This window comes from Otolemur garnettii, unplaced genomic scaffold (genome assembly GCF_000181295.1).
Source record: "Otolemur garnettii isolate 467f Iridium unplaced genomic scaffold, OtoGar3 scaffold00094, whole genome shotgun sequence".
NCBI classification, from domain to species: Eukaryota; Metazoa; Chordata; class Mammalia; order Primates; family Galagidae; genus Otolemur; species Otolemur garnettii.
Window position 1 is genome coordinate 6,733,097 of NW_003852489.1, and position 26,191 is coordinate 6,759,287.

The following is a 26,191-nucleotide window of genomic DNA, read 5'->3' on the forward strand; positions in this document are numbered from 1 at the left end:
AACCCACCACCTTAGGTGTATGTGGCTGGCGCCTTAGCCGCTTGAGCCACAGGCGCCGAGCCAGGGATAATTTTCAGTAGTAATCTTGGTGAAATTCATATTGGAAGTATATATTTAATCTCATGTTAATCTAAAAAAATATTTTAAAAGCTCAAAGCCTCTGCATTATACTCCATGTGGAAAAGAGAGAGAGGGGGAGAGAGAAGGATGGAGGGATTGAGGGAGGGAGGGAGATGCAAGGTCTTTACTTTAGAATGAGTCTTTACTCAAGAAAATGTGATTCAGTCGTCACTCTCTCCATTGCATTCTGTGGAGTTGGGGCTAGGATGGGTTATAGTCTCCCATTCCCCACAGCATCTCCATAACAAACTTTTCCATGAAGGATAGCCTTTGGTTGTTAAATTGGCTACTGGAAATGGATTCTTGTCATCACTAGATGCCTGACAGGGGCCTGAGTGGAGACCACCCACCCCCTTGTCACTTGACTGCACTGAATCAGAATCAAAAGCCCTCTAGACAACTAGATAATGAGCAAGAGGTACACAGGAGGGTTTAGAAATATTTCTGTTCACAATGATTAACAATCCAACTGGAAACTTGTAATTGCAAAAGCCACCCTAAATCGGTAACTTATAACTTATATATTAGGGCCCATGTGACCTAATAAAGAACATCTTTATCCGAGTATTACAGTTATTTATTGAACTTGAAAACAGCTCAGAACAACTTCTGTTTTCTATTATACTTCATATAAATTTTATCAGGCTAGCACATGAAGATGCTACATCTTGTTTTATAGTGTGTCCCTGGACAAGGTGCCATGGAATAATAAAAGACAATTTACAGCCAATAGCACACATATTCCAAACATACATACCAAAGATGAGTTTTGGCAGCACTTACAGTAACAATCCCAGAGGAATACATTTATATTTATTTCTCGAAATGCCATTGCTTTTGAAAGAAGCTAGCTCTATTTGTGTTTTATATACTTGTGAGCATGTGTATGTGTTTGGAGTAAGAAGCCCAGAACTCATCAGAAGGAAGGAAAGGAGGAAGTGAGAGTGAGTGTTGCAGTAAACAATGGCACAGCTAACCAAAGCCAAGCCTGAGTGATCTTGGTCACAAGGCAGTCCTTATTCTCCTAATCATAAATGTAAAGGATCATTCCCTCAATTCCCATGGGGGGACCCTAAAAACCTTAACAAAGATTTGGCTTTGTGAGGCTTAAAATCTGTCATGTGTTTTAACAGACAGGAAAACTGAAGCAGAATAGGTAAGAGACAAATGCTCAAAAAAAGTTGGACACTACTTGACAAGCCAATGGTCTTGGTTAGGTGGGATCTTGTTTGAGTGCATCCCCCAGCTCCACCTCTCCAGAGGGAATTTTACTGGGCACAAACAATAATTCTCAGTGGGATCCAGAAGCCTGGGGTAAGGTAAAAGACCCAAAACTCTTGAAAGAAAATAGGCAGCTAGTGTCTGTGAGTTTCAGTCTCAGCTGACTCCAGCCCTGACTCCTATTTAGAGTCACTGTGGAAGACCCTATCTGTGGGATTTGCCATCTGATGGCTCCTTGTCACTAGCAGCACAAGGCACACTGACCTGCTGTACTGAGAGAACCACAAAGCCTAGAATTATTTTCAAGGCTAGAATCTAAATCTCAACCCAATGTGGCATGTTTGAGAATCTTGAACAGGTGCCACTTTTCACCAAGATAAGGAAAACTGATTGCCCCCAAAGGAAGGTGAGCTCCAGCTGCCGGCCCCTCGGCGGCATGTCTCTGCAGTGCAGAACTAGATTAAGATCAGCCTTGGCAGGTGCTCGTTACAGAGAGCAGTACAGATTATTTCGCGCAGAGCTCTCTGTTGAGTGAAGCACTTCTTAGAGTGGGTATTAAAATTTAATAGAAACTTCAATTTCCCACTTGAAAAATACGGGTATCCCAGCAACCTATTCCAGCTTATTTTACTCACTCCTGTTTCAGGTAACCTTTTTTTTTTCCTTGCAATTGAAATCTGATTATAATCCAATAATAGTACATTTGTTACTTAAATAATCTTGGTGCCGTGCAGAACTTCTCTCAGGTTACACAGAGAAGCAGATGAATCTTTGATTCACTTGTCACCTATTCTCGAGAGAAAATGCTCTTTGGGGGGATGGGAATTCATTGGTGGGTTGTGGCTATTGTTGTTGGGCTTTACAGCTCCTAAAGAGTTTTTCTTGCAGCATTATAAAAAGGAAATGTTGTCAAAATCAGCCTTCAGATTAAATGCATCATTGGAGAGACATAGGAAATGACCCCTGGGAACCAGCACTCTAGTTATGCTGCCTTGGGTATGGCTATAATCCAGAACCAACATTCTTAGAAAGTTTAGACAAAGACAGCATTATTGGTAAAAATCTATAGTAGCCACAGGCCCTCCCCCCACCTTTTTAGTTAAAAAGAAAAAGAGCTTCCAAAACAAAAGACTTCTTACCTGGCCCTACCAACCACCACAGTCTGTGCCCAGGGCTGCATAATCTCTGAGAAAGAGCCATAGTCAAAAAATCCACTCAACCATTGACCTTTATGGGCTATAGAAGGAAAAGAAAGAAAACAGAGAGAATTAAGATGGTCAATCCATTGATAAGGCGCTGGAACGGACGAATTTAAGGTGGTTTAGGGAACTATTTTGGGGAGTCTGTAGTTTTTAACCATATTATAATAGATGTAAGCATTAGGCAGCCGAGTGTTCATCTGCCTTCAGACATCATCTCCTATTTCATTTGCTAGTCTGCATAAAAAGAATCATTTATCAGCAAAAGCATCATTTATTGTTAAACGATGGGGTTCAGCTAGCAGAGAGAGTTTGCATGCTTTTAAATAAATAACTTGGCTTTTTTCAAGACACCACTACCATTTGTCAAAAGGCAGCCAAGTCATTAAAGACTTTTTTTAAATGTCTATTTTAAAACTTGCCTTACAATTTTGTTTGATTCCACTGATTTTCGGAAAGCTGAAAACAGCCAAATGGTATGTATTTTAATGATCAGGTGAATATCCAAATTTATGGAGTGAGGAAGGAACTCAGTTTCTCTACTAGAAAAGCAGTGAAATATATCTACTTTACTTACAGCTGACAAAGTATAATCTTTCTACAAGAAAGGCCATGACCACATACTATTGACAGAAAGCAAAAATAAAATAGTTAGATTCACATGTTTACTACCATTAACCTCCCTCGCACATGGAATTTCCTTCACTGGTAAGACATAACTTTTTAACATCTTAGTTTAAGAAAAAACCCTGTTCCACAGGTATGAATGTTTGACCAAAGCCCCATAAAAGCTTCTGCAAACAACTGTTTCCTAGTTTGCCCTCTCAGCTCACGGTTTCTCAGTGATTCTTCTAATTTGAACGTGGCCCTCCACCCACTAAAAACCCACGTCCAAAACCAATTAAAAGTAGAGATCCGAGCAAGCTAACCTCTGCTGACTTAAACAGGATGGAGAGTGTTTTATCAAGACTAAACTTGTAATTACTGTGTTCTACATTCTTTGCCTCTATGGCCCCAGTGTAAAATGTGATCATCCATTTCAAAATTATCTCTCTATCGTGAGCCCAAAGCTGATCGTTTAGATTCTGGTCTCGTGTTGGGCGTCAGTTTGAAGAATATCACAGCACTATCTCCTCTAATAAATGACTTTAACTTTTCACCTAGAAGATATCTGCTTTAACTTATCACAGGGAATCATCTGCTTTCTTTAACGCTTCCACTAAATTAAAATCTGAAGTCACTCGATTTGGGAGCGAGTGTTAGCTGCACATAGACAGCAGGATGAATTACTAGGGAGTCAATGAAAAAATATTGTCCAAAAAACAGAAAACTTAGTTTATCTCAAATTTCACTTTGTTCTGTGGATTTCATTAATGATAGCCAGGATAATGCCCACCTATACATAACACACTTCCATTCACCTCATGTATGAGGGGCTAAAATTTTGATGAAAGTTCTAAACCAAATTTCTAAGCCCATCAGAATATTTAACTTTAAATGCTCAGATCATTTTATGATTCTTACTTAAAAAACAATGACTTGAAACTACAGAGTTAATTTTATAATTTAAATGTTTTCTTCTTTTAAAACCCTCCTGCCTAATCAACATATGTTGATTAGGGAAGTGGGGAGTCACTGGCTATTATTGTAGTTGGGGTTCATAATCTTCAAGGAGCAGATTATATCTAGTCCAGACACAGAACTTAGAAATCAGCTGAAATGGGTCCTCATATTTCCCAGGACAATACCCACTGAGTCTTGTTCTGAATCTAGAAGTAAAATTCATTTCTCAGAATAGTCCTAGATTTTAAGGCTGATAAGTATCTTAGGCTCACAGTTCTTATCATAATTATAGTATAAATTTAAGACGTAGGAAGATGATTACTATGGGGATTTCCTGGCTATGTAAGAAAAACTATTTCATTTTATTAAGATTAACAAGGAAAGGCATTATAGACAACAGGTAAGATTATAAATTATAATTGACATTCCTCTGATGTTTTTCTATAATATCTAAGGTGAGGCTTCAGATGATGGATGCCTCCACTCCTAAGGAATAGCTGTGTGACCTTGCATAACTCACTCAGCTTCTCTGAGCTTCTAAAATGGTTATCTCTCGTTATCTACGAGAGGCAGTAAGCTCAAATAAGATAATGTATACAAAAGTGCTTTATAGACCAACCTAGCTTAGAGTTGGCTACCCGCAAAGGTTTATTAAGTCTTCTTTATAAAGACCTCTGCTTCTCTGCAAAATCACAATGGCTCTTAAATTTAATGAAATATCTTCTGCAATCCATTCTACTTTTTTTTTCCCTCTTTTTGAGACAGTGTCTCACTATGTCACCCTCAGTAGAGTGCTATGATGTCACAGCTCACAGCAACCTCCAACTCTCAGGCTTAAGTGATTATCTTGCCTCAGCCTCCCAACTAGCTGGGATTATAGGTACCCGCTACAACATCTGGCTATTTTTTGTTGTTGTTGCAGTTGTCATTGCTGTTTAGCAGGCCTGGATCGGGTTTGAACCCGCCACTCTGGATGTATGTGGCTGGTGCCATTGAGCCACAGGCACTGCCTCCATTCTACTTTTATATATAGTTTTTCCTTGAATAGTTGCAATAAACATGCAAAAAGAACATATACTTCCTCATACAAACTGAAAAAAATAGATAAAAAATGTACTAGGGGGATCTGGGACTCCACAAAAGAACTTCTGATAAGTAAGTTTTGCTAGCACAGAGAAATGGACTGATAAATGAGGACATATGTTTGCCTTACATAGAGTTATTGACTTTCTTCTGTTATTTTTAAGTTAGGTAAAATCAGCCCAAAGACAAAGGGATAGATTAGATAAACCTAGAGGGAGGGCTTGTTCTCACTCTATACGTCTATAGAATTTAAAGGCTTAGACAACCTCTTCACAAGTAAATGATCTTACAAAGTAACTTTACATTAATAACTAAAGCGAATATCAATACTATTACTTATACCATAAGAAAAGAAGGCTCACGCAGCGTCGTGCTTAGTAGTACTTGCAGAGAAGGGTAAAGTCACACTACATTTGAGGGTCTCAAAACATTTCCTAAAACTGACCCGATCTCTCTCAACATGATTATAGGGACGAGATGGTCCAAGATTCTAGCCCTGTAAGATTTTATGAATTATATTGAACTGTTTTAATGTCTTTGAGCTCATTCAGTAATAAGTGCTTTGATAACAGAATAAATAAAATAAATTATCTTGGTGACTGTACTGCCTGACTCAATGGCTGATTTATAAATCTTATTTCATTTATTTTTCACTGGTTCGTGAAGAATTTTCTACCTTTTTCCTCAGAGAGCTGTTTTTCAGATATTTATCATTTCTATGTATTTAACTCTGTCCTCTTAGTTCCATGCTATGGTGCAGGAATTGGATAGCAATTGAAGGGAAGACCAGAAGCTTGAGAGCCAGGGTACCATGAAGTACATATACGTACTTGGGTGAGGACGGCCTGCTAGCATCCATCGAGGGTCATATGGAGCCTTTGTGGGAACGAACTCAATGATTCTGTCTATAGGATCCTTAGAACTGAGAAGAGGAACTGAACTGTGCACACTCTAAAAGGAGAACGGAAGAGAGAGAGCACAGCAGTCAATGAACAACAGCCCTATACTCCAACTCAGTCAGGACAGCTAGAGACACAGCGAAGCTCCCACACAGAATCATACCCTCTAGTCCCAATCATCAGCTAGAAGCATCCCAGTTACATTCCAAGCCCTCAGGAACATGTACAGGTCTCAAGTCTCATTTAGGAGCTTAGCACAAAGTGGTGCATTTGACTTGAGCTTTCAGTGTGCCCACGCTTTCTGGGAAGCTCCCCAGAGGGAGGGGTGGCTACTATAAAGGAGAAAATCCACAATGAGGAGGAAGCTTTAATATGCTGGTGTCTGAACCCAGATGGGCCATGAAGGCTTCTATGGCTAGGAAACATTAAAAGGGGGCTAATTAATGAAATCTAAAGGCATTTTAAAGGTAGAAGGAAAAAAATTAACAGTTTTCAGGGAAATATTTCATAAAAAATTCTTCCAACATAAGAGAGAAGACCTCAAACACAGAGGTAATGAGCTATAATGGAAATAACAGGTTCTGCAGGCTATGTCAGTGCTGGGCAGGAAGGGCTCACCTTGGGCATGTAGGACAGCCAGTGCAGGACGGTGAAAACCCCTTCAAAGTCATCACAAACGGTGCAGTGGGTCACCCCATTGTTGTGCATGATCTGGATGCCCCCAAGCTGGTTATTGGAGGTATACACCTCCCGCCCAAGAACCTAGAGAAATAAGCAAGAGAAGGACACTTATTTCTACAGAAATAAAGACATAGTCTATTTCATAACTCTCACTAAAAAGGGTTCTTTTCTCCATAAGACAGAAACTCCAGCTTCCCATGGGTTGTTCGGAGGGAGTACCTGAACCTTCTTCCTAAGAAGAAAACTTAGAAAACAAAAAAGGCTTTTCAATAATCGATTTAAAAACCATCAAGCCTCTCTCTCTCCAGCAGCTGCCATAGATATCCTCAGCATACTTGGACTCAGCAGAAATTGCAGTGGTGGGTTAGGCTGGGACCCCGAGGCACAGACTAGCTTATCACATGCAGGTCTTTTTTATGCATATACACAAAAAATGTAATATGCCTGTCTACAATCTTTACTGACAAGTCTCGAGTAAAGAAATTCTGTTGGGGCTTGGATTTCTTATTTTTAAAAAGGATTATTTCTTTCCCTTCCATTTGGTTTTTAAAGCTGGTTCCCCACACCAAAGCCCTAAAGCTCGCAAAATCCTGAAGCAACTCATGCTACATACACCAACCCTGAGGCTCAAGTCTTCTTTGTGTACTGGGTGCAGGGCTGTGATTTATACCAGCCCATTTCCCCTCCTCCTTCCCTTCCAAGCCTCCAGGGATTCAAGGATTCAGGGATTCAGGGCCTCACTCCCTGTGTATCCTTGGAGTTTAACCCTTGTGAGGTCGAAGGCCCCCTGCAGCAATTGGAAACCACAAAGTTTCCTTTGAAGAAGAAAAAAAGGAAGAAAAAAATATTCTTGGACTTGGAAATTGTAGGGTTTCTTTTTCCCCTCGAAGATTGGTTAATAATTTCTTTCAGGGAGGTAGGTTTTCTGACCCAGCAGATGGAAGCCGGGCAGCCTGATCACTGACTACTGCGAACTGCTGAGTGTGTAGTAATTGCCAGTCATCTAGGGTAGCCCTGGAGAGCTCTAAACAGTTGTAGAGCGCTTACTGTATTTTACCTTTTCTTTTCCCTCTCCCATCGCCTTTAAAAAATAGCAACAACACAAAATTTCTTCCTTACTAACTTTTATTAATTTTCAGTCTCTGGGGAGAACCTAACAAATTAAGGGCCAGCAAATTCTACCTGTGTATTCCCATTTTGCCTCTTCTTGTTAGGAGATTTGAGAGTTTCCCCTGTGTGCTAGGTCAGCCCCTACATCAAGACCTTCCAAAAGCTGGGGAAGTTGGTGACCAAAGTAATAACCTCAGTATGACCTTAGTTGGCCTTGGTTCCATTTAACTTCAACCAGAGGGGCAGAGAAGACTTTTCTGAAAGGAATATGGAAAGCAAAATTGCTCTCAGATCACTATTTTCCTTGATAAGGAAGCACAGGGTACAAGCGTTTCAGGCAGCCCCAAGCTGAGCAACATGCTGGCAACTCCTTTGAAGGAGCCCTGTGGACAGGGGACACCATATCTGAGCGCGGGGCTCCCGTCCTTCTCTCAGGCCGTCTTTAATCTCAGCCCAGAGCACGGCGGCTCTTTTCTCATTCTCCTGCTGTCTCTTTCCATTTGCCCTCTCTCTGACTGATACACTGATCTCTCGGTCACTCGGCTTTCTGCTCCACTGAGTCCATATTACTAATAACACCTCCGCCACGGCCAGTTTACCTCATGAAGGCAGGAGCACATCATTACAAAATAAACTCATAACTTTGACATTCTAGCAAATACACGCCGTTTGTTATTTTTATGGCTTTAGTCTTTCTAACAGGCAGAGGGCATTACATACCTGTTTCATTTATATCTTTAAATGTGTGCATACATGCACACTCGCACACGCATCAGGAAACAAAATAGAACAAAAATCCAAACCAAAATAAATATCCAAAGCAGTCAGTTGATGGGGGATCCTGGCGAAGGCAGAAACCCTGTCACTCAAGGAGGCCGTGCTCTGATCTGGCTCTGGTTTTATGGTCGTCATAAACCCGATGGCCCACAACTGGTCCTTCTGGGACAGACTGCCTCTCTGCTAGAAGTCATTCAGTGTGATCAGCATTATTTTTAATTATTAAAATAAAATTGGAAAGAGAAAAAAAGGAATAAAAAAGGAGGCAGTGTGCTGACCCTGAATATCTGATATTCACAGCCTATGTCAGGAGCCAAGCATTCCTTGGCCTAGAAGAAAGAACTGGGCCATTTTCTACAGAAACTATTTTTTTCCCTATCTCTAGTACTTGATAATGTCCAACCACTTAGAATCTTTTACATCTAAAATTAACAATGGACCAATGAAGGATGAAGCTCAGGAAAAGAGACGGAAGCAGATCCAGAGCAGTCGAGCTGTTTCAACTCACCTTCATCAGACACTTTGCCCACCCCCCATTTCTAAGAGAAAAAGCATCCAGGATCAGACTTCTCCCAGAGATTCTCCACACTTCATTCTGCCCTGTATTTTCACAGAATGATAGGAGACAAACTTGGTAGGAGCATGATTTCAATAATTTAACTTGTCTACCCTTTACTAGCTGTGACTTGGGCTCTGGTATTGTTCTGAGAGGGCAGCAGTATTTCTCCTCTAGGTTCAGAAGACACCCATCCAAGGCTTAATACAACCAAGAACATTATTTCTGAGCTAAAGTAATGTTTGTCATGTGAGGAGATTCAATTAATTTAGAAATTAAAGAGAAAAATTATAGACTAGACTAACAGAGGGCCAGCCTTATCTTGGGAGATGGGGGTGGGGTGGGGATGGGCACAGAAAGGAAATCTGCTTCACTAACCACAAAAAAATGCTAACAATCATAGCCACTTATCAATTGGTGAAGAGAAAGCTTACCCTCCAGTTCATCTTCAATGACCGTTTGGAGTATGCACCAGTAGAATGAGGGCACAAACAATAGCTCCTGATTTATAGGGGTCATTGCTGACTCAAGTGGTTTTAATGATTTTAGAATACTTCAAAACAAAAGCTCCAACCAAGGAAGCAGAATCTGGGCCAGCACAAAATCCATTCTGCCTAACTGTGAAATAATCACGCCAAAACAGTTAACACAAACCCTAACTGGCATCTAGGAAGACGAAAAAGAGCCCACTTGGACAGAACCTTTGTCTCAGTTCTCAAGTTGCCCTACCAACCTTCTACAGAAAAACTTGGGGTAAATAACCCTCTCATCGGCATGTTCTCATGAAGCAGCTGAGCTTCGCTTATCACTCTTTTAAACCTCAACATGTGCTTTTCTACCTTAGACAAGTTGATGGTCATATTTCAGTCCCCAAATTATTCCTCTCATGTTTTCTACTGTATATGATACAAACTTGTATCTGCCCAACAAGCACTAATAATCATTTAAACATAGGAGCCATTCAAACAGGAGCCCCACTTCACTGCCCTTCAGGTCTGAGTGGAGAAGCAGAACCATGAACTATCAGGGTCAGGCACCACCTTGGGGTCCTCTGCTGAAGACTGCCACTGCTGACAGAATTGAGTAAGGGACGAATCTGAGAGAAAAGAGGATCCTCACCCTCTCTTAATATAAACTTAAGCCTCCCTCATCCAGAGCTTCATTCATTACAGCTGGAAGACCTGAGAAATAAGGGCACCTCATAAACTGGTGATTAGCAGAGACACAATTCTTAAAGGCTTCACCAAAGATGCTCCGTAGTCCTTAGAAATGGTGAGAAGTGAAGAAGTACAAATGAATGCAGTCATACATACATGCTAAGGCCTCTGCTGCTGTTGCTGCTTATCTAGAGACACTGTAGACAGCTCAGGTTTACCACAGCTGACAGGCAATGAAAACAGTCTAATATACCGCCTGCTCTCTCCCTTAAATCCCTTTTTGGAGATCAAGATAAACACGTTCTTCCTTTCCCCAGTGCTCCAGACGTTTGACTGAAGTGGCAGAGCATTGTGAGGTTTTGTGCAAATGAAATCACTATGTAATACTGAATGAGTATAGTATTTACTTGTCAGGATATTTGTCAGCACAGGCATTGAGCTTTCCAAGTTTCACAGATGCAACTTAGCTCAATTTTTAAAAAATTGCTTTTGTCCTGATATACACATAATGGTGGGGAGCCTTAGACTTAAAGGCAAATATTTGCAATCATGTGCTGAAGATGTGAAAAATAATGATGCATATTGATGATGGAATAAAAAAAAAAAATGAAATCTACCGCTGCCTTTACCCCCCAGCCAATCTTTCCCTTTTTTAAACAATCCCTAGGTGGGTCAGGGCATCTTCTATTTAAAGAAGCAGGGAGTTCAAAATTCCTCCTGCATCTAAAAATTAGGCTATACAAGCTGAGTGCTCACTGCAATCCTCCTTCTCATTAGGATATTTCCATTCTCAAGAGGATATGAGGAGGGGTTTTGTAAATTTACTAAGCAATTGTAATCACTGGACTTCATCCATGATTCTAGATATTAAAGTCATCCTGGGATATGCCAGGTTTTTGATAAAGGTTTTGCTAAATCAGAAAGAGTAGATCCGAGAAAAAATAAGTAGGAGGAAGAAAAAAGTGGTATAATAGGGACAAAAGGAGGAAGGATGAGAGAAAAGTGAGGGGGAGGGAAAAGCGGAAGGAGAAGAAAAAAAATTGCAATAGCTCATCCGCTCCGTGCTGCTAACATCTTCCTCCCTGACCTGAGAGGACTACATTTTTAAAAGCTGACAAGTAATTCAATCTCCAATTAACAATTTTAAGTGGCGCAGCACATATTACTGTGTAAATGTTTCTCCAGGAATATATCCAAGGGTGAATGGAATTAAATCTCTAGAGACAGAACAAGTACCTATGTGACCAAGATTATTTTGGGGGTTCCAAAATACAGTTTCCTAACACACAGCCACAGGGTAATAACGTCTTTCCCCCACCTTTCCTGCCCCTGTTGCCACTGGCAAACTGGAGTGCTTGTTGGCAGCTGGCAGACTAGGGTTGAGATAGTGAAGGGGCTCCGTGACATACAGCTGGTGGAGGAGGGGAGAGCCTCTGACTCAAGCCACTGCTAGATTCAAGACTATCCACTGTGAGAGCAAAAGTCTCTTTATATGCAGCAAATTATGAAGTGATCAGGTTTGCTGAAGGAAAAACTGAGGCAAAGGGACTGTGCTACCAGTGATAGGAAAAGATAGTTAGCCAAAAAGAGACAGATACAGGCCACTAGAACACTCCTTGCTGAGGTGTAGGGCCCACCGGAGAACAGAGGGATGAACTAGATGGCAGAAGGACAATACGGATTTGAAGGAGGACTGGGGAAGGAACAAAGACTCATTGTTAATGTTGAGGAACTGTCTGCCTGTTGAATACATGAGAAAAAGCATGGGCTTCTGGAGAGAAAGCTGACTTCTGAAAGAAATCTCTCATCCCAGGGATCCACCAATTGGTCATTTAGGAAGTGACCTGAGAGTATGAGCAATGAATTAATTCCAAATATGAACATTTAAAAAATTTTAAATAAATGATACACTGAAGCATAATTTAGATGTAGCAAAACTGTCCATTGTTAGGTGTAGAATTCTATGAATTTTGCCAAATATGGCCATATAGCCACCACCACAATGAAGACAGAGCATTTTCATCATCCCAGAAAGTTTCCTCATGCTCCTTTGTAATCAGTCCTCTTCTACTACCCTTAACAACCACTTGTCTATTCTTTGTCCTGATAGTTTCGCCTTTTCTAGAATGTTATATACATGGAGTCGTACAGTATGTAGCCTTGTGAGTCTAGCCTCTTTGAGTTAGCATACTGCATCTGAGATTTATTCATGTTGACGCAGCTATTGGTAATTCTTTTATGTTTTCTGAGTTGTGTTCTATTTTATGGAAGATCACAAGTTGATCACCTGTTTGCCTAGTGGTAGACATTTGGGTTGTTTCCAGTTGGGGGGTGGGGTTGTGGATAATGCTGCTATAGACATTTGTATGCAAATTTTTTATGGGGACTAATATTTCCATTTCTATTGGGAATCTCTAGGATTGGGATTGCTAGGTTTTACAGCTAACTTTATATATAAATATATATGTGTGTGTGTAAATATATGTGTATAAATGCATTTTTAAAAACCCAATCTTTTTCAAAGTGACTGTATCATTTTGCATCCTCACCAGTAATATATGAGAATTGTCTGGCATCCTCATCAGCACTTGGTATTCATCAGTTAAACATTTAAAAACAAACTTTAGTGATGACTAATTGTGGTTTTAATTTGCATTTCCCTAGTGACTGACAATAAGCATCTTTTCACATGCTTATTTTACCATCCTTTAACTTCTTTGGTGAAGTGTCTATTCAAATTTCTTGTCCATATTTTTAACTACTGGGCTGTTTTCTTATTGAATTATTGAGTTCTGAGGAAAAAAATTTTTTTTTTTTTTTTTGGAGACAGAGTCTTACTTTGTTGCCTTTGGTAGAGTGGAATCATAGCTCACAACAACCTCAAACTCCTGGGTTCAAGAGATTCTCTTGCCTCAGCCTCCCAAGTAGCTGGGACTACAGGAACCTGCCACAACATCCGGCTATTTTTAGAGATGGGGTCTAGTTCTTGCTCAGGCAATCCAATTGCCTCAGCCTCCCCAAGTGTTGGGATTGAGGCACTGCTCCAGCCCAGAATTGTTTTTTGGTTTTTTTGGTTTTTTAAAAGAGATGGTGTCTCTGTTGCCTACATTAGAGTGCAGTGGCTCACTATAACCTTGAACTCTTGGGTTCCTCCTACCTTAGCCTCCTAAGTAGTGAAGACTATAGGCATATGCCACCATGCTTCGCTAATTTTTTTGTTTATTTTTTGAGACAGAGTCTCAAGCTGTTGCCCCGGGTAGAGTTCTGTGGTGTCGTAGCTCACAGCAACCTCCAACTTGGGCTCAAGTGATCCTCTTGCCTCAGTTTTTTCTATTAGTGGTAGAGACAGGGTCTCACTTTTTACTCAGGCTGGTCTGGAATCCATAAGCTCAAGTTATCCACCCGGTCAGCCTCCCTGAGTGCTAGGATTACAGGCTTGAGCCATGGTGCCCGGCCTTGCTTGGCTAATTTTTTAAAGTTTTTATAGAACTGGGGTCTTGCTATTGCCCAGGCTAGTCTTGAACTCATGGGGTCAAGCAATCCTTCCACATCGGCCTCCCAAAGCACTGGGATATATAGGTGTGAGCCACCATGCCTGGCCAAATTCTAATTCTTTATACATTCCAGATACTAATATTTAATCAGATCATGTTTTCTAAAGATGAAAAAGTTTTTTTAAACAGTTTATCAGTCACCTCTTACTAGTTCTTCTGAATTGGCTAGTGTTGGCAGCAGATGGCCACATGGCACTGCTGACCACCGTGCCCAGCAGTGGCTGGGCTCCAGAGTCCAGGGGCTTGCTGGGGCCTGGCTTCTAGGGGATTAGCACTGACTCTCCATCTCTGTGACTTTTGGGTTTGTGTTTCTCATCGACATCTGGTGGGCAGAATTTTATTTTTCCCCTTAGAACACATGAAAGGTCTATTATTATCTTTTAGTCTAAACTTTAAGCACCATGAAAGCAGGAATCATCTTTTATCTCCACAGTATAAGAACATCTTATAAGTAACAGGCATGCAACAAATGCCTGCTAACTACTATAATTCTTAGTGCTTTATAACAACCCAGCTTTAATTTACCTTTCTAGCAAGTTGAAGTACTATAAACAAAAGATGTCTTTCATATTAGTGTTATAATGTGTAGCAGCTTGCTTAAGCAAAATGAGTATTTCAATTTTCCTGCCATTTTAGTTTTCTCTAGTATAGACGATTTCCCCCCTTTCAAAATTCTTTACCTGGGCTAAAATTAAACTAGTAACTCTCTGTACTATAAAGTCATATCATATTAGGGTTGCTCTACTGAGCTGCATAATCCTGTTTTATCTGTTTAAAAAAGGGCATATTTTATCAAAATATATAAATGGGGTCAGATAGAAAATGAAGATACTCCAAAGTTGATTACATGTTCCAATGGTCTTAACTTTTCATATCTGTTATCTTATACTCTTGGTTAAATTTGGGTGTGTTCTTTTCCTCAATAACACTAACTTCTTAGATGCACATACTATTTTAAAAGGCTTAAATTCTAGACACTGAGACATCCTTAAGATATCAGTCAAGAATTAACCAGGAAGTCTTGAAGCCTGGGCATGGTAATCTGCAGTTCAATCTAAAAAGCTCTTAAAGCTTCTCCTTTCATAATTCAATGCTCCTGACTTTGTACATTAGCTGATTAGACTGTGTGATGATGACCACTCTGAATGAAAGGGGACACAGCTAGATTTGGATTCATGCACCAGGGACATTCCTTAGAATGATGAACAGCCAGGAGTCAGGTTTCTAAACAGTCCTGTTTCCCACATCTTTATCATATTCACACAGTAGTCTGTGCACAGCCAGGGCCCAGGTCTATCTTCCTCCCAGAAAAGATCGGAGTCCTTGCATTTCTAATCTACCAACCAACATGTACAGTTCTTGCACTTTTAATTTATGAGTGTTTTGGGGGGACCTCTCTGACTTGGGAACATATTGGCTCGGTCTAATGCTTGGAGATTATTAAACTTGGAGCTATGCTCCACTATCAAGTCTACAGATCTTTTATTTAGAAGATATGGTGCTCTAAATGCACAAAGAGCTCCCTGTCACCTTCACATTAAAGCCCCTAGTGCCTGGTAAATGGAATTATATAGCTGTCATCTCCTTTCCCCAAAGTTTTAAGAGTACAATGGGCTCATTTTTTCACACTCCATCCCAGCTTCAGAACTAAGAGACCTACTTTGTATTGATTTAAGGTCTCAGAAATAAATAAACCTGCTTCACCGCTGTGATTCACAACAAATTCATGATACACTATTGCATGATATATTTCAAGCTCTTGCTCTGGCTCTCTTTTTCCTCTGGTGAGTGATGGGGGAGGTGGGAGGTGGTAGAGAGCTGCAAAGCTGACAGCCTGATGGTTATTGGAGATGGCTGCTGACTGCAAATCCAAGAACAGACACTGTTGGAGGAATATGGGATTTTTTTTTAAACTGGGGCCAGGGGTGAGAAGCTAATTTACTTGGATTTCAGACTGGGGTTGGGGGAGAAGAAAGGTTGAAAGGAGGAGAGGGACTGACAGATAGCAAAGCTTCAAGTGAGCACTGATCTGCAAAGACAGAACTATGAACATGAGCAGAAAGAGAAAAGTGAAGAAAATCTAGCATATAAGGGTATAACATATGACTAACTAGAAAATGAAGAGGCAGAAGAAACGGCTCTAAGGAATCATGTACACAGACCAAAGCGGACATCTAGCTTGAGTTCAGGGGCAATGTTCTACTAGAGGCAGAAATACAGGGACCCTGTGTGCCACAAAATGTGTGAAATGTGTGATGCTCAGGAAGCATCAGAATCTTGGAGGTTGAAATGGACTCTGGATATAGGGTAGAGATATAACAAAGGTCCACATGGATAAAGGGAGCCAGAGACTTCTCACTTAAGTGACAGGGTAATACCCTCTAGAAGTTTAGCTTTTGTGGGCCCTCAGGGCTTTGGGTATCTCAGTCTATATCATCTTTACTCATTCCACCAAATCTTGGACCCAATGAGTCTTAGCTGGTATCTGCAAATACAGCACCCAAAAAGACATATCCTCTGACCATGTATCAATATCCTCACTTTCAACAAGGCAGGTGATGAGAAAGCAAGAGATAACTGGGCTCCAAAAGTCTTACATGACTCTGTATAGGAATCCCCTGCACAGGAGTTCCATGGAGTACTTCAAAGTGGAATTAAGTTTTAAGTGTTTCTCTTGTAATTACTATTTATTATTTCATATTTTTAACTAGCAAGGTTATTTATGAATCCAATTTCTTTTCTATCTTGGAATAGCATTTTCAACTTCACTACATTTCTTCTTGAGACAAGACCAGACTCAACACAAAAGTACATGAGAAAGATTTTGGTTCTGTTCAATTTCCCATAGGTCATACCATACATAAAACTGGGAGTTTTCTTTGTTAATTTTGAATACTATTTTTAAGACCAGTGAGTCTGTCTGTACAGGGAAACAGACATTAGCCAAATATAAGGAAAAACTTCACACAAATGAATGGAATTGGTTCCAAAAGTACTGAACTCCCCTTCAGTTGAATTTTTCAAGCATAATCGAGTATTTGGCAATGGTGTCACAGAGGAAAATCAAACAATGGTTGGAGGTTGAACTTTGAAGATCTTCCCACTCCCAACAATTATAATGGCCATTTGTGATGTGAACAACAACAACATATAGCATTTACTTTCCTACAATCTGGAGAAGAAACTAGATTAAAAAATTTAAATCATCATGCTCTATAATTTATATTCCTAATCTCACTAATACATATATGTAATAATTTTACATATCACTAATATGTTATCTTACTAATATGTAACACCCTAATATGTAATAGCTTTTTGATTGCCCCCCCCAATCTATTTAATAATATCTTCTCCCTACCCCAGCCCAACATGGTTCACTGGTTACACATCAATATACATCTTCATAGCATCACAGAATACTAGAAATTAAAGCAACTTTAAGATTATAAAATCTTCTGGTATTCTATCTTACACGGGAAATATGCCTCCCATTTTACAAAGAAGAAATTGAAATCCAAATAGATTAAAGTCCAAAGTTGCTTACCTAGTAAATGGCAGGGATGGGACTGATTAAAAGTGTTTTTATTTGTTAAACTAAAGGTTTGTAACGCCAAAACGTTTGACCACATATAATAATTCTAGATTCTATATACTCAATGCCCCAACTAGGGCCTCAGAGCTTTCACTTTATCTAGAAGTTCTGGACTTGTAGGTTCTCCAAAGTTCTTAGTCTCTAAGAAATCATACACACATGGACTCTCAAAGAGAGTCAGAGACAACTTCTGTAATGGAGCTCTGCATGGCAACTGCACCCTGCAAGATCTACAAACTGGGGCACTCAGGCTCAGGCTGCTGGCAGGTCATCAGGACTCACTAACAGAGTCCAACATAACCTGGTACAATTTTCTGCCAAACCTGAGAAGCACCAAATGACAAACAAATAATCCCCCCAAACGGGGCCAGGTTTGTCCATATTCTGTGTGTGTATTTATGAGAGGGACAGCTTGGAAACTAAGGAGATCTGCCTATTGCAATCAGTTTTGAGAACTCATTCATAATGCTAAAGCAAAGCATATGCAGAAAGGAAGTTAAAATGCTCTCTTTAGAAAGAAGAGTGATCCCATCTGGCGCCACAGGAATATAGGGGACTGTCTATTGTGAAAATAGGTAGTTAGGGACTTTTAAAAATGCAAATTGCTGGACTGATCCTTAGAGTGATTATGGGCTATTGTATCAACAAGTCCTTGGGGACTCTTGCAGACAGATGACTGACATATATACTACCCTGTCATGATGGAACATGGTGCCTCTCACGTTAATGGCTTTCCAAAGTGTGTTGATTGTCTTTAGATAACATCTATCGAGAAAGTCGGAACATGAATGTACTGCCACAGTGAGGACTGCCATCGACCATTTTTTGGAAGGAATTTTTTCCTTTAAAGAATCAGAATGTATGGAGAATATTGTGATTATGTATTCTTTCCAGAGCCTGGATAATGAATTGCAACGAGAAAGGATGCTAAAAGCACCTTAGAGAAAACAACAGCAGTGCCAGGTTTTTTTGGTTGCTTTGTTTTTGAGACAGAGCCTCAAGCTATCGCCCTGGGTAGAGTGCCATGGCGTCACAGCTCACAGCAACCTCCAACTCATGGGCTTAAGTGATTCTCTTGCCTCAGCCTCCCAAGTAGACTACAGGCACCTGCCACAACGCCCAGCTATTTTTTGGTTGTAGTTGTCATTGTTGTTTGGCAGGCCCAGGCTGGATTTGAAGCCACCAGCTCACAGTGCCAGTTTTTTGCCTCTATTAACCCATCGAATTCTCATAATGACCCTGATACATAGGTACTGTTATTAGCCCCATTTTGTAGTAATAAAGCTATAACTCAGAGAGGTTACAAAAATTGCCAAGTCACATGACTAGTAGGGAACAGAGCTAGGCCTTAAACCAGGCAGCCCATGCTCGTAACTTCTTTAAGTTAAGTGAAAGTTACAATACTGCCTGCCCTACAGTGACAACTAAATAAGCTCTACTTCCCTTCTTGGGCCTCCATGACCTGTCATGTTGTGTGTCACAGAGCCTTAGGTGAGCATGGAGACTGTACAGGGCAGGCCCCTGGTGTGACAGACAAGTCCTGGTCATGGGAGGAACTCTGGCACTGTGCCCAATAGAGTCAGCTGTGACAACTTCACATTTCATATGGCATAGCTACATCAAAATATGTAAATAAAAACTGAGATCCAGAGCAATTTGACTTACTTGCACTAGCAAGTCTCAAAAGCAACATTAGCAGAATTAGCCACTAGAGGGCTAAGAGCCCTAGTCACCCTCACCCATCATATAATTTCTTTTAAACTGGCAGATTCAGGGGAAATAAAAGCTTGATTTCACTAAAGGGGGTAAGAGTATGTTTTTTTTTTTTTTCTTCCCTACAAGAGAAGCAGAGCTTTAAAATACAACCAGGAGGTAATCTATCACCTACGTATCCCACATATACAGAGTGGGCTCTCACCAAATCTGGGGCAACTCTAGGCTTATCAGTGTTCCCTTGTGATGCTAGCTCCTTCCAGCCTCTCTGCCACCTCACACTACGTTAAACATACTAAGTAGAAACTGAGAGGGAGGCTGGTGGGCGGGTAAGTAAACATGAACATTATTGCAGCAAATGGGAGGTTAAGACTTTGCAAATCGCCTTGGCTCTTTAAGGCTCCATCTTCAGTTCCTGGGTGTACAGGTTACTGACTTTGCCAGAGTAATGTCCCACATCCACCAGGTCCATGATATCATGCAGTGAGGCATTTTGAGGAATCTGCCACCCACAGTCCACGGTTCCTGAGTCTACTACCACAAGTGATGTGAAACAGCAAGACATTAGAAACTTCTCTTATCTATGTCATCATTCTCAGGACATCTAGACAAAAAGGAAAATGACTAGACCACCTTCTCTTCTTAGGTCTTCTGAACGCCAAGCACAGAGGCCTGAGCCTTCTTCAGTGAAACTTAGGGACATGCTAGTTCATGTTCTGACCTTACTCTAGTCTCTCAATGGAACCAAGTCACCTCTCCTACTGTTTCAGCCTTCCTGTTTGTGAAATATAGCCCTGATACCACTAGCCCACTACAGAAGACAGCAAGAAGCCAGACAGATGTTCTTAATTTTGAGTTTTAAATAGAGCCACTTGGCTGCTTCTAATCACCAGTTCATTACCTTTAGTTCAAATGTCAAATGTGCTTCCACAATACTCAATCAGATACTGTCTCTCTCTTTAACTTGGAAATATTTTGAATATTTTACAAAGAACTTCAGGTAACAAAGCCAGACATACATGGAAAGAGAATATACAAATACTGATGTCATGAGGGAGAGGGATGAAAATACAAATGTAGGAAGCACTTCCTGGTTTTGGAACAAAAGACACAGGAGCAAAGGATTGTGACCAAGAATAAAACATGTAAGCAGTTTTAACCACTGAAAGTAAAAAAAAGAAAAATGCAGTTAAACCACTGAAAGTTAAAAAAAAAAAAAAATCCACCACAACATTCTCTATGCAGGTTACTACTGTTGGCCACAGAAGGAAATCCTATAAAAAGAGTCTTGGGAAGCAAAAGGTAGGAAGGTATAAACTACTTAAAAACAGGCCAACAGCTGGCAAAATCACCTATATGCTGAGATGGTGTGTAGCCATAAAAGCCTGATGCACATGTGCCGTGTACAAAGTTAGAATATATGTCTCTTCAGCTTCGTATCTATTAAAGGAATACACAGGTTACACGTTGCTGCATTACGGAGTATGATATGTGGAGCGTCAACCCTTTCTCTTCAAATAGAACCATGTTAAGGCAAATCAACTATGGGGGCTTGGGGTAGGGATGAGGAGGGCAGGGGGAAAGCAGGGAGAAAGAAAGTTTGTAAAAATCTCTGTCTCAGCAAAAGTTTTCATTAAAATTTTAGACAAATGATCCCTGTGTCCTTCTCCCTTGCTGCCTGGGGCTCCATGCTATTTCTATGCAAATAACAACCTCGTGGTTTATATCTTATTATTTCCACTGGAGCTGAGGCGACATGACCTGAGACGTGTAAGAGGTGTGGGGGGCGGCGGGTGTGGGGGGAGGAATCAGAGAGGAGGGAGAGAGAAAGAGAGAGGGAGAAAGAGAGAGAGAGAGATATGGAGTGGGTGTTCACTCAAGTGTGAAAAAATATTGTCAGGAGTGAGCGTCAAGAACAAAAAAAAAAATTGCAGGGATAACGTGTTTATTTCAGTCCCCCACCACCCCCCACCCCTCCAAACCAGCACCTTTTAAAATTCATTGGGCATCAGGCGATCATGCACAATCCATCTGCTTTCACTTTATCATTTGCATTTCATGCCTCCTGGCTTTTGATGTGCTGATACTTTGATGCAGTCAGGAGACGCACATTATCATTATTTCAATTTTCAAAGGGGTCAACGGGATCGGCACTTGCACACACAAGATTTTTTTTCCCTACAACCTCTGCTCACTCCCCGTTCTTATTCTTCACCCCAATGTTTAACATAAAAGATGAAGACTCAAAAAGGCGAGGGTCAAATGTTTACAGTCTAAGACTATATATAAGCTTGCATATACCACCTACATTTCCACTTTACATAGGCAGGTACATTCTATGAGCAAAATGTCCAAGGCTTAAGAAAGGAAGCTCTACAGTGTTTCAAACACAAAGACTTTCTCACTCAGGGATGCTCAGGGAGGCACACACAGGAAGAGTCTAGGAGCCAGATACAGACACAAAGAGAGAGATCAGCCCTTACACAGAATGAGAAATGCACTCAGAATGACTTGTGCACACCCAGCATATGCAAGATAGAGAGGGCTACAAAAAGAAAGGCAAATGGAGGCAACAAAAAGAAAGGCAAACGTAGAAAGACACCAGTACACACAAAGACACCATGCACAGGGAGTGAGTCAGAGGGAGCAATCTGAGTGTGGCAGCTCCCGGACACTTTCCTTTTTCATACCTGCTAAGCAAAGGGGCTGATAAGACATTCTTAACGTGTTTGCATGAAATCAGGTGTCTCTCAGCAACATGGCTCTGCACTTAAGAGGTGCTGACATGAGGACACGGAAGTAGGCTGAGCAGGATTAGGTAACTAATCACTCCCTTCAGCAAAAACTGATCAAGTCCTTCTGAAAGTGAGCACTGTTTGGTAAGTTAAAGCTACAGCTTTGTCTTTCTCCCTATAACGGGCTTTCCCTTTAACAAGCAGCCCCGTAGGAAGAAGGTGAATATAATGAATGTGATCAGAACAATTCAACCACATTTTAAGAAAAAAAATTCCTAATGTTTCTTTTATGACAACTAAAATAAATGAGCAAGTTTTCAAGAAAAATAAACAAACAAAAAAAGCCCACAAAACCCCCCAATAAGTTACTTTTTGTAATATTCCTTGTGTATAATATTTTGGAGGAAGGAGGAAGAAACTCCATGTAACAATATACCTTTCAGAAATTAGCTCTCTAGATATGATAACACTATAGAAATATAGGTATGTTATTAAAATTCCATCCTCATAGATATTGGTACCTAAAATTCTCTTCAACATTCATCAGTATCTCATCCTAAGTAGGTATCCAAAAGAGCAACTTAAAAAAAAAAAAATTAATACTCAGCAGTTTCTCCCACTACAATAATAATCTCCAGTAATGCTAGTTCACAATCTTTCTTTCTAGGCTACTCTCCCAAATGGGAAGAGGACAGCAAAGTTTGCCATTGTTAGCATTACACTTCCTTTCCTTGGAGAGAAAAGCAAACAAATCCAGAGTTTACCGAGTTCATATACATGCAGAAAGCATGGTGATCACATCAAATGATTCTGCTAGTTTCTGACACCCCCCAAATTAACTGGACCAATGGAAGCATCAACTTTTTCAAGACAGGAATGAGAGGATAGGATACTTAGTTCTTATCTTTCTGTTTGAAGGATAAGGCTTGATAAAAAGTTCCCACAAGTCTAGTAACCCCAATGTCCAGTACAATTTAGTATGTTAATTAACTCCATAAGATCAATCATCAAACCAAGAGAAAGGAAAGGGAATTGAAATTTTAATGAGAGGGGCCAATACTTTGTGCCAAGTGTTAGGTACTTTTACTTATGCTTTCTCATTTAATTTTCACATCATCATCATTATTATTATTTTCAGATAGAGTCTTACTGTGTCGCATGGGCTAGAATGTAGTACACAGTCACAGCTCACTGCAATCTCAAACTCCTGGCCTCAAGCAATACTCCTTCCTTTACCTCCCAAAGTTCTAGGATTACAGGTTCTAGCCACCATACCCAAAAGAAGTTTGTCCCATGAAAATCTTCAAAGAGTTAAAAGTAGACCTTCCATTTGTTCCTACAATCCCATTACTAGGTATCTACCCAGAAGAAAAAAAATCATTTTACCATAAGGACATTTATACTAGAATGTTTATCTCAGCTCAATTCACAATCACCAAGATGCAGAAAAAAACCAAGTGCCCAACAGTTCACAAATGAATAAATAAATTATGATATATGTATACCATGGAATACTATTCAGTCATAAAAAAGATGGAGACTTCACATCTTTTGTATTTACCTGGATGGATTTGGAGAATATCCTCCTAAGTAATGTATCGTAAGAATGGAAAAGCAGATATTCAATACTAATATGAAACCAGTAGATGACCAACTGCAGACCCTCATGAGAGAAAAGCACAACCACAATCAAGAAGGGAGGTGGGGGGTTTATGTGCTACCACCCAACGGGCACAACGTAGGGGCATACAGCACACAGCGTTGGTGAAGGGCTCAACTACAACTTGGACTTTATCTAATAAACACAAACAACATAATTATATCAATCTGAAATTAATATATATAATACATATTATATAAATAAATATATATATAAAACAAAAAATGCTCTAGTATATTATAATTACATATAACATTAATTGTTGGCTTACAATTATAGAATTATTCATAACTAGTTAAATTAGAATAACTTTAACTGACCTATTTTTTGTTCCATTTAAGAACCAGTAACTTCACCAAAAATCATTAGTAGTAAATACCAAGGAAAGACCAAAGCTTTTTTGTTTGTTTGTTTGTTTAGCAGGCCTGGGCTGCGTTCGAACCTGCCACCCCCAGTGCATGGGACCAGTGCTCTAACCATTTAGCTATAGGCGCCCAGCCGAGAGACAAAAGTTTTGTTTTTGCTTTTCTCTGGTATATTTTTCAAGGAGCTTTGATTATTTTTTTACCCTAATGTACTAGAACTATACAGAAAGATGATAAGATCTACCCATTGCTAATTTGGCGTTTCTTTTGACTTATTTTCTTGTGTTTGAGATGGATAATATTAATTGATTTATACTTTCTTGGCCACATGTAGAGGTGAAGAATTATGGGTTAGGGATGCAGCCTGTGTTATGGATCAAATTAAAGTTAATGGTTTAAATGAGATTTAAAAAAATAAAAAGTTTGTCCTATGGAATTTTTTTGATCCCCAAATTATTTGAAATTATAAATTATTATTCCCCTTCAACAGATAAGAAAGCTGAGGAGACGAGAGTTTAGTTATATAAGTTACACAAAGGTAATCAGCCTCAGATTATTCCATTACATATTTCTGGCTCTGGAGAGAAAAATAACTTTTCTATGCCTGCAAAGTCAGAAATGCACTATCTTTTGTATATTCAGGTATTTTTAGATAGTTTTCACTCTTACGAGCAGTGAACTCACCATCCTTTTTTTTTTTCCATTTAGAAAGCCCCTATGAGCTTGGATGAAAAACAACCAAACCTTTCTTTGAAAGATAAATCTCTCTACCACACTCTTTTCCGGTAATCCATTCACCCATCTTCCCACTCAGTATTTACCAAGCACTTCCTCTACATACAAGAGTCTACCATAAGTGTTCTTTTTTAGAGGTATATTCACAGACTCTTCAAAACATTAAAACTTAACATCTTCCCCCGCCAGTGCCTAATTCATGATATAGACGTGAAATGGGAACAGTACAACTGGAATCAAAGACAGCTCCATATGTGAGAAAAGATCTCCTCAGATCTCTTACTAATTAATAGTAGAAAACTAGTTTTTTGAGAAAAAGGAAAGGGGAGTAAGACAGAACAGAAGCATTTGATTAATTCTTGGTCTTTCTAAAAAGATACTAGACTGCAAGCTCTTTGGAGCATGGGTTATATATGTTTTGCTCACTAACATATACACAGAGATTGGAATAGTGGCTGGCAAATGTAGGCACTTCAAAATATTTGTTAAATAAAATGAATGAAAAGGCAAGTATGAAAATGAAAAAGGCATCTTTTTCTGTCAATGGGCAGAAAAGATGGAGGGAGGGGGAGGGAAGACAGGCACTGAATGGCTTCCCTCCCATTAAGGATCTTGAATTAAGAATTCACAATCATCTTCAACCAGCTTCATACACCTCTCCCAAACCCTAGAAACTTACTTTGTTGAGAGCCCCAGCTCCTGTTAGAATTAAGTGAGAATTCTCAACCTGGATGGTTCTCTGTCCCAGCCGGACAAGGTAAGCACCAATCCCAATGGCGCGGCATGTCACCTTAAAAAAGAATAGACTTTTCATGTCATATGTTTATGTCCTCTCCCAAGCCTTAGACTACTAAAGCATAGATATGTAAAATCCACATTAACAGGAATAAACATTGCTTTCTATGAAGTCTGTTTCATTAGCAACAATATAAAAAACTAATTTCCTGGTCAAAGAAATCAAAAGATAAAATTTATTTAATGATTCAAGTATTAGACACTTAAAGTATGATAAACTATTTAGAGAAATAAGAACTAAAGACTAAATGAGGGGCTAGATTCACTTGGGAAATTCAGTTATTTACATTATCCTACCTTCCCACTATTATAGATGATTAAAATAAAACTGTGGAGATAAAATTTTTAAGAATGCTCTCATTGGGCCTGAATAAAAGTGATGGGGACAAAATTAAACCTGGTCACATGGCAAACTTTAAAAGTGTCACAATCTGGTAAGATTTACCAGGCTGATGGTGACGATCTCATCATAGGCTAATGAGGATTCTCCAGCAATCATTCCAGAACCTCGAAGATTCTCTGCTCCAAGTCCCTCTTCTTTCCCAATAATATCTGTTATTTTGTACCTATTGGACATAGCAATGCCAAATTAGAAAGGTTAAACAAACTAACAGCAATCCACTAAAAGAATAATCACCTCCTTTGTGCTGGAGTTGCAAAAAAAAAAAAAAAA

The 26,191-nt window shown here is 39.8% G+C and overlaps 1 protein-coding gene across 2 annotated transcripts in view; it reads right to left on the reverse strand.

The window, feature by feature from the left end:
* The window catches only part of ACACA (acetyl-CoA carboxylase alpha), a 271,062-nt gene that overhangs the window by 35,535 nt on the left and 209,336 nt on the right, over window positions 1–26,191 (reverse strand). For both annotated transcript variants that reach the window (XM_003795612.3, XM_023516625.1), the window contains 5 exons: window positions 25,964–26,084; window positions 25,403–25,513; window positions 6,704–6,847; window positions 6,017–6,137; window positions 2,481–2,577 (listed from right to left, as the gene is read on the reverse strand). In XM_003795612.3, the coding sequence (XP_003795660.1) occupies window positions 2,481–2,577; window positions 6,017–6,137; window positions 6,704–6,847; window positions 25,403–25,513; window positions 25,964–26,084 (594 nt within the window). The remainder of the gene's footprint in view (window positions 1–2,480; window positions 2,578–6,016; window positions 6,138–6,703; window positions 6,848–25,402; window positions 25,514–25,963; window positions 26,085–26,191) is intronic.